General features: G+C 47.0%; 1 protein-coding gene across 1 annotated transcript in view; it reads left to right on the top strand.

Moving 5' to 3' along the window:
• Window positions 1–4,015, top strand: part of ldlrad3 (low density lipoprotein receptor class A domain containing 3) — a gene marked incomplete at both ends in the record, with an annotated part of 43,870 nt that extends 39,855 nt beyond the window's left edge. Inside the window, 2 exons of the mRNA XM_080539192.1 lie at window positions 2,326–2,743; window positions 3,805–4,015. Of these exons, the coding sequence (XP_080395318.1) occupies window positions 2,326–2,743; window positions 3,805–4,015 (629 nt within the window). The remainder of the gene's footprint in view (window positions 1–2,325; window positions 2,744–3,804) is intronic.
• Window positions 4,016–9,661: the final 5,646 nt, after the last annotated feature.

Here is a 9,661-nt window from a genome sequence, read left to right as displayed (position 1 = left end):
CCTCCTCTCCTGTCTCACCCCCCCCCCCACCCCCACCCCGCCGGCCCCGCCGCCAAGCCGTAGGATTTGGAAATTATGCCACTGTCAAATCGGCCTTACGGGAAATTGCTATTCCCCCCTCTCATCGGAAATAATGAGGCCAGACGATCCTCGGGTGTTATTGCCTTCCCTTTATTCAGAGCGATGGCGGGTTGCTGTGGTTTCCTAACTGCTGCTGTATTCCCTAATCTCATTTGAGGGTAGTTACTCTTATGACTCCTCCTAAGTGGACTCCTAAGACGCCGCCGCCTCCTCACCGCTAGTCACCTGATGAGCTAGTCACCTGATGAGCTAGTCACCTGATGAGCTAGTCACCTGATGAGCTAGTCACCTGACGAGTTAGTCACCTGATGAGCTAGTAAGTCACCTGATGATGAGCTAGTCACCTGACGAGCTAGTCACCTGATGAGCTAGTCGCCTGACGGGCTAGTCACATGACGGGCTAGTCACCTGATGAGCTAGTCACCTGATGAGTTAGTCACCTGATGATGAGCTAGTCAGCTGACGAGCTAGTCACCTGACGAGCTAGTCTCCTGACGAGCTAGTCACCTGATGAGCTAGTCACCCCCCTGCTGGGTTACGGACGGCCTTGTTTTAATTATTATTGTTTGAACTCGCACACACGCTTCTCAAACCTCGTCCGCGTCTTAGTCTATTTATCCACTCTCTTCTTCTCATCCACTCTCTCTCTCTCTTCTTCTCATCCACTCTCTCTCTCTCTTCTTCTCATCCACTCTCTCTCTCTCTCTTCTTCTCATCCACTCTCTCTCTCTCTCACTCTTTTCCTCATCCACTCACTCTTCTCCTCATCCTCTCTCTCTCTCACTCTTAAGCTCCTCTTTGGCCCTCTCTCCCCTCTCTCGTCTCCAGCAATGATTTGACATTGATGACATTGATTCTACTCACACACACACACACACACACACACATACACACACACATGCACACACACACTCACACACACTCACACATACACACACATACAACTGACAATGTAATCTATATAGTTTGACATACTCTAATTTACAAACTACATCATTATTGCACTACTGCCCCTTCTTAAACAATTTTTGCTCATATAGTGTTGTTTTTTATGATATTGTTGGGGTTAGGGTTAGGTTAGGGTGAGGATCTCCTATGCACTAGCCACATCAACTCAATTTCCTGTATGTAAATGGTCTGCACTTATATATATAGCGTCTTTATCCAAAGCGCTTTACAACGGCCTGCCAACCTTGCGATCTGTCAACCTTGCGATCATTAGACGGTGGCTCTACCTCCTGCATCACAGCCACCCCTATAAGTATGTGCGAACAAACTAATTCTGATTCTGATTCTGATTCTGAACGGTGGCAAGAGCCAAACCCCCCGCCGCCTGTTGCCTGGCGGGAATACGGCGACTCCCAAGAGTGAATGAATGCAGTGCGTTTCCCATGTTGAACATTAGGCTGTCGTCCTCGTCTCTACAAACCGCTCCTACATTAGGTATTCTCTGTAAGCCGCTGCGTAGATCCGTTCTGTCTGATAGTCACAACCGCACAACAGTGATCCTCCGACAGCGCTTCTATGGAGTCACGCGGCGGCTACATCTGAAGATTAATCCTGGAATCAATTCCCCGTCTCTTCTTCATGTGTGACGCATTCTTTCCTGTGAAGAAGTACGTCACTCCTGACGCACTCCTGACGTACTCATCCCTCTCTCCTCCCTCCCTCCCCTCCCCTCCCTAAAGAGTTACATCACTTACATCTGTGACCTACTGCGTCCTTACAGCCCCAGTAGGTCTCTCAGGTCCTCTGACCAGGGTTTGTTGGTTGTCCCCCGTGCCAGATTAAAAACCGAGGGTGATCGAGCATTCCAAACCGTGGCTCCCAAGCTTTGGAATTCTCTTCCCTTTGGATCTTAGATCAGCGGTCTCGGTCTTGGCTTTTAAAAAAAACTGCTAAAGGCTGTCCTGTATAGACAGGCGTTTCGGCTAACCCCAAAAGCCTGTCTCTCTCTGTGTCCTGTTGATATTGTTGTACACTTGTTGTTTGTTACTTGTTCTTATTTTCACTTGTTTGCCTATTTTAACCTGCTATAACTTTTGCTCTTGTATTATGTTCTTCTACATGTAAAGCACTTTGTGACCCCTGGTCTGGGATAGGCGCTATAGAAATAAATTTTACTTACTTACTTACTTATCCCTCTCTCCTCCCTCCCTCTCTCCCTCTCTCCTCCCTCCCTCTCTCCCTCTCTCCTCCCTCCCTCCCTCTCCCCCTCCCCTCCCCTCCCTCTCTCCCCCTCAGAGGCTCCAGGCCAGGACTTCGTCACCCTGGACTACCGGCTGCGCTACTACCCCAGCATCACCTACGCCGTCATCGGCAGCGCCGTCATCTTCGTCCTGGTGGTGGCGCTGTTGGCCCTGGTCCTCCACCACCAGAGGAAGCGCAGCGTCCTGCTGCCCCGGGGGGTGAGGGGGGTGGGGGGGGGCTCCCACTCCCACCACCACCACCACCACCAGCCCCTGCTCCTGTCCCGTCTGGTCATCCTGGACCGGGGGCACGTCCACCCCGGCGGCGGCCTCTCCTCCCCCTCCTCCCCGTCCGGCGTGGGCCAGTACAGCTCGGCTCCTCCAGGCCTGCAGCTGCTCTCCGGGGCGCTGTACCCCAGCGGGCTGCCCATGGACTCACCACCCTCGTACTCCCAGGCCGTGCTGGATGTTAGGTAAGACCTCCTAATTTCCACCTCGGAAACATTGCCAAAGTTAGACACTGCCTTTCCCCCCCCCGCTGCTGAATCCCTCATCCACGCCTTCATCTCCTCCCGCCTTGACTACTGCAACTCCCTACTCACCGGCATCACCTCCCGCTCCCTCCATAGACTTCAGATGGTTCAAAACTGGGATGTTAGGTAAGGGCTGGGGGAAAGAGATCATAATAATAATAATACATTATACTTATATAGAGGTTTTCTAGACAGTCAAAGACGCTTTACAAACTGAAAAGATGGAGTGGTAATGATAAAAAGAGAAGAAAAAAAGAAAATATAGGGGCCTAATTAAGGTAGTGCTGGGGACACATGGGAAGGGGAGGGGGAGAGGGTTAACTGGTGAAGGCCAGCTTGAAGAGGTGGGGTTTGAGGGCCTGTTTAAATGTTGGGAGGGTGTTGGTCTGTCTGATGTGGTTGGGGAGGGGGTTCCAGAGGGACGGGGCTGCGGCTGAAAAGGCCCTATCACCCCAGGTCCGGAGATGATACGGATCCATACTACTACTAATAATAATAATAATAACTTTTATTTGTGTAGCGCTTTTCCTGCAATCGTTGCAGCTCAAAGTGCTCCAGTCATTAAATAATCCTAATTGAATTATTTAGTCATTTAAAGGCAATATCAAAAAGATTAGTTTTTAGTCTTGACTTGAACATATTTGCTGAGGTTGCATCTCTGATGTAAACTGCCAGTGCATTCCACAATTTGGGTGCATAATTGCTTTCGTTTTTAGACTCTTATCAAGATTCAAAGCCGCGTTTGAATGTATACTCTGTATGTGTCGAAGAGGGGGAAAAAACAGTGATTGTATTACAGCGTATAGGTTGTTTCAGACGTATCGTCTCCGTATTAAACCTTTCTCCCTCTCCCTCCCTCTTTCTCCCTCTCCCTCCCTCTTTCTCCCTCTCCATCCCTCTTTCACCCTCTCCCTCCCTCTCCCTCCCTCTTTCACCCTCTCCCTCCCTCTTTCACCCTCCCCCTCCCTCTTTCACCCTCCCCCTCCCTCTTTCTCCTCCAGCCGGCCGCCCTGGTTCGACCTCCCTCCTCCGCCGTACCTCCCGGACGGGGAGACCCTGCCCTCCGAAAGAGAGTTGCCCCAGTACGAGGGCCCCCCCGCGGAGCCCCCCGCCGCACGGCCCTCCGAGCCCCCCGCAGCCAGAACTTTGGCCCCCCCAGGCTTCCCCTGGCCGACTCTCAGCTCTTCCAGAGAGGAGTCGGACCACCTGTAGTCCCCCCCCCCCCCCCCTCAGGGTGGTTACATGTACATAGGACTCAGAGACTCTTAAAGGACTTAAAGCTCCAGGGCACTCAGGGGGGCTGGGTGATGCTGGGAGGCCAGAGAGAGAGGGGGGTTCTGGGAAGGCTCGACGCACTGTCCTGCTGTTGGGAATCGACAGGGGAACGATGTTCAAGGCACCTCTACTCACTTCTAACCTGTCCTTAGTAAGCTACGACCGGCTGAGGGACTTGGAATTCATTCGCCCTCCCAAAAAAGCGCTCTTGTACACTGGCGCCCTCTGGTGGTTGTTTCTAATCCGCATGATGACCCTGACCGAGGCTACACTTAAGGATACGAAGGTTACAGTACAGCACAACTCCTCATGGTACCCCCCCAAAAAAAAGATGTTCTTCCCCCATCTACAAGGCCCTGGGTTGATTAGCACTCTCAAGACCAACCAGGCACTTTTGAGTCCGAAATATAGGCCTCGTTTTGACCCATCTCATTCATTAAACACAGATAACTGGAATGGTGTTTGCTCTTAGTATTATGTTGGCTTTCACTTTACACAAGTGTGTACAGTTTATATTTCCGACGACACTGATTTGACATTTTATGACACTGAATACAGGACTTCAATGTATGATGTCCTGACTTGTTCTTTTTCCTTCTTTGAAATGGATTTGATCTCCTCATCTCCCAGTGAAAGCTTAACGTTTAGTCTGTTTATGCCACATGGCTGGTCACAAGCCAGGTCTAGACTGCTGGGAGTTTTAAATTGTGGTAAATGGGTTGGTTTTAAAATGCATCCATCCGGACAACTTCGTCGGGAGGAAGGGAGCAGAATGTTCAGACTCCGCTTGTTCAGGTTGACTGCTTGTTTTATGTTTAAGTGAAGTGATGCCTCGTTGCTCTGCTGCTCTTCTGAGCACGGCCCAGAATGCATTAGCGTTAATTCAACCGTTTTGGTCCAAGTCGAGAAAAAACACTAGCTCAGGAGACATTTTCAAGAGGAGGTCTGCAAACACAGCAGTAATGGTGGTACTGACAGATTGAAAAGACTTTACTGACAGATATGCCTTTACAGTTAGGACCAGCACTCGAGTTGAGGGGGGGATGAAATAAAAACGGTCAAAATCATCCCCCTTCTAAAACTGCCACCCCCCCCTTTCCATCCCTTATGTCATTTTATCAATGAACGTGGTATTACTGCTATTTCAACATTTAGTTTCGCGCATATTGAGTAAAATACTGTGGGCGAGGGGGCACGCACACATGCAATGACATTTTTTTACCAAGTCACTGACACTGAAGTCACTGACGCTGTGGGGATGCTCAAATCGTCCCCATATGATAAAATCCACCATCCCCCCCTGATTTTCTTTTACAACTTGAGTACTGGTTAGGACATTGAACTTTTAGAAGAATTCTAGAATACAGGACAAGCTGTTATGGCCTGGGACAGACTCTCTGGTACCTTGTGACAGGAAGTGCCTGGTACTTTGACATACGCATTTATGATCCAGCTAAGTAGGAACATCGTCATTACCGTAGTCAGTCATAGAGGCTTTCTCTTAGAATTTACTGAATAGAGTAGAGACACTATGTACCATGGTAACATACACCGTTGCTATCTTTCCCTGAGTACAGGGGTGCACCAATGAAGAGTATTTAACGCTTCACAGAACTATCATGTGTATTAATGTAACCGGTGGACAGAAGCATGCAGTGTTAATACAGATGAAATAGTGTATAGCGCATTTCAATCAATGCTATAATAATGTCAATCAGAAAATGTATTTTTTGCTCATGTTCAAATGATTTGAGGTATTGTAGGAATTGTATAGATATTGTTTGGACACTATACATATTAACATTTTAACGATTTGTACAGTAGTACTGAAAACTGAACCCATATCAGATAGCGATCTTCACTGGGTTGTTTAGGCTGAGAAGCATTGTGTTAGGGAACACTGACAGTTCACTTCTACCTGCATTTGTGACTGATTTACTTACAATACCGTGTGCCTTGGTTAATGTCTGTCATTGGTTGTGGTGCAAGTCTCTTATGTATTGCAGCATAAGCCACGAACATATGCTCAACACAAGTCGAGGTAATTGAGCTTGTATTGAGTGATACTCAACCATAGATTATTCTCGAAGGATCACAGATTAGTCTCAATGTCCTGTAAACTGTCATTCCTAGAACTGTAATCGATATGGACAATTTGGATGATTGATGTACCACAGCTGTCTGACCAACCGAAGCGGTTTCGTTGCGTGTTTGACACCCTATTATGTTTCTGTCAGGAGTAACAGGGCCCCCAAATCAATTGCAGCTTTATAAATGTGAAACTTGCATGTACAGATATTGAGAGAGAGAGAGAGAGAGAGAGAGAGAGAGAGAGAGAGAGAGAGAGAGAGAGAGAGAGAGAGAGAGAGAGAGAGAGAGAGAGAGAGAGAGAGAGAGAGACTGCCCCAGTTGTCTGTGGACCTACTAGTGTTATTCAATGACTGACTGATGATAACCCTACCTTAAGGATCTGCGGGCATAATGTGTTGTATTGTTGCCATCTCGTCCTTGTCATTTAATTCCAAACAATTCCAAGGGTTTAATGTGACCATGTACATAGGTGTGTGAGAGAGAGAGAGAGAGAGAGAGAGAGAGAGAGAGAGAGAGAGAGAGAAAAAACAGACATGTATGTAAAAGCAGCAAACCTATAGGGAAAAAAAATAATAGGAATTTAAAAATAGGAATTTAAACCGAGAAAAAGAATGTTAAACTATGAAATGTGTTTTGATGTTACCCCCTATCTGTTTCTCATCCACAGCAGCCATTGCTGCTTGCTTTCGGAAAAAAAAAACTAGCCTACAAACCAAAGATTATCATTTTATCATCGACCCACGTCCCAAGGATGAACTCTTTATCCCCTCCAAAGAAAAAGAAGCGGCTGAAGTCCCCAACAGTATTGTGCCTCGTGTTCCTGTTGTACAGTTTAGGCTGTCTATCTGATGAAGATGAAGATGAAGAATCCTGACTGGTGTAAAAGGTGTACAGAGGAGAAAAAAAATCATGTTTATTTGTATTGAAAAAAACTGGAGAATGATACTCAGGTGAAACTGGTCATATCTGGTCCCTCGCTTTTCACCGGCAACACTCGTTTACGCTCTTTGTCTGTTATTAGGTTTGGTTTGCGTACAAAAAAAAACGTAGAGTGATTCCTGATTTGTCTAGTTCTCGTCATTCGTGTTTGTATCATCATAGGACGCCATTTTGTTTGTTAGTTTTTGTTGTTTTCTTTCTTTCTGATGAAATATATTGTGTACATTGAAAGTAATATAAAGTTGTTCTGATTCATGATGTCTCGAGTGTTGTGTTTCCTCATGAATATCAAATCAGTGGAAAGTGAAAAATTGTGGAAAGTGTTTGAAAGTCAGAAGAAGAATTTGTTCTTGTCTTTTTAGTGCTGACATTGCATGGCTAACAGTATAGTCATGCCCCTAATCTTTGTTTTCAGTTCACTCTCTCTCCACTAGGTGTCAGTCTTTCCCCACATTACAATTGGCAAGGGTAATGAATGACACTAAATAGCTTCCTCATCTTCTGCCTGACCTGCTGTGTGATCAGAATACACAATCTCCATTAGCTTGGAGGGGGAAAAAATACTAAGCAATCCTTCCAATTTTTGTTATGTTAAACAAGTGACAAGTACTGGGCAAATGGATTTCAGATTAATATAGTCTAACATTGAAAGGGATATTTGATATATTAATCTGCCTCTATGAATCCATAGGGGAATCATATGTGTGTTAGCTTCACTACCTCATTCTAGATGGGTCATCTAAACCCCCAGCCCCCCCCAAATTGCCCACCCCACCAATGTATCCCCCAACACATTATGACACATCAGATAGCATCAGATAACATCTCTGTCTCATCTCTTTCTGTCTCCCTCCCCCTTCTCTCCCATACGTCTTTTCTCCTCATCTCCCCCTCTCTCTCCCTATCTTCCCCCTCCTCTCACTTCACCCCCCCTCACTCCCCATCTCTAACCATCTCCTCTCGCTCTCTCCCCATCGTCCCCCTCTCTCTCCCCTCTTACCCAAACACTGATATGCTGGAGCCCCCCCCCCCCCCTGTTTACACTACCCCAGCCCCCAGCCACACAAACCTTAATTAAACGCTTACACGCTCTTGGTCCCCAGCCCTGGCCCTGTCTATCCTGGTCCCTGTCTCTGTTTGGGGGGTTTGGGGGGTTTAGGGGGGGGCGGCTAATCTGTTGATCGGGGAGCCTAGCGGATAGGGGAGGACAGCTGGCGCGGTAGAGGAGGGCTGAGGGAGAATAGGTCTGAGGCGGAGCGGTGTGCTCAGGCAGCCACGCCACGGATCCGAACGCGGTGTTGATTTAGTGGTTGGCCCGCGATCTGGGACCGGTGACCTTCTGGGGGGGGGGTCCCCGAGGAAATGAAATGACGCCCCCATAACTCAGATTTAATAGGCCCGGGAGATGAAGATGATGATGATGATGGTTGTAGTGGGGCTGCTGGTGGTGGGGATGAAGATGAAGATGATGATAGTGTTGATAATGATGCATTATGATGATGATGATGATGATGGTTGTAGTGGGGCTGCTGGTGGTGGTGCTGGTGGTGATGAAGATGATGATGATGATAGTGTTGATAATGATGTATGATGATACAGACTCTGATAAGTTGGCAAGCAGACAGGAGATATAGCTACGGGGCAAGGTCTCTCTCTCTCGGGACACATTTGTTTTAAATTACCCCAGCCCAGGGTGCTTGGCTACAGTACGTCTGTGACGAGGCTGGCTCGCGCCCCAATTGACATTAAACGGTAATGAAATGATGGATGCAGTAGAGGAGAGATTGTGATAACATTTACATGCCTCATCATCGCCTCTTCGTGAGCTTCGAATTATAAGGTTCTTCTATCTCCGTTTAGGGTAGTTCAGAGATATTGAGCGTCAATATTTTTACATTCCATTATGTTTTGTGAGATGGAACCTTTGTATTTTATGAATTTACTAACTCAAAAATGTCAACGTTTAAAAAATAACACCACACAGGCATTAATAAACACCTAATGGATCAGATTATGTAAAAAACTCAATTTTGACAAAAAATGGAGATAGAACCTTATCATTCTAACGTCACGATGTACATGCCTCATCATTGCCTCTCAGTTGCAACATCACCATGCTGAAGTGTGCAGAGAGAGAGGGCTGAAAGAATAGGCCTGATAATACACCATCTCTAGCATCTTGCCGTGGCTGGTGCAATGGTTAAATAACGAAAGTGTGTGGCCTGGGGTGGTCCAGTGGTCCAGCACCGTGGTTTACAGTGCACACATATGCCCATGTCGGCATGGGTTCGAATCCGGCCCATGCCCCGCTGACATGACCTCTCTCCTTACATTCATGTCAGTCTTCACTATATCTGTCCAATAACATGTGAGTGGGACTGACCCACTCAAAAAATAATAATATCATAACTAAAATGCATTTGTGACATAATGCAACAGATTACAATGACCAGGCGGTGATATCTATTTGGGTGATATTGTCCCATTTAATAATGATACTGATACAAACCAAAGGTACAAGATAACCTATTGGTGAGAGAGAGCAGATGTGAT

Source organism: Nansenia antarctica (genome assembly GCF_963989245.1).
Source record: "Nansenia antarctica genome assembly, chromosome: 9".
Taxonomy (NCBI): domain Eukaryota; kingdom Metazoa; phylum Chordata; class Actinopteri; order Argentiniformes; family Microstomatidae; genus Nansenia; species Nansenia antarctica.
This window is presented reverse-complemented; position numbering and strand designations above follow the sequence as displayed.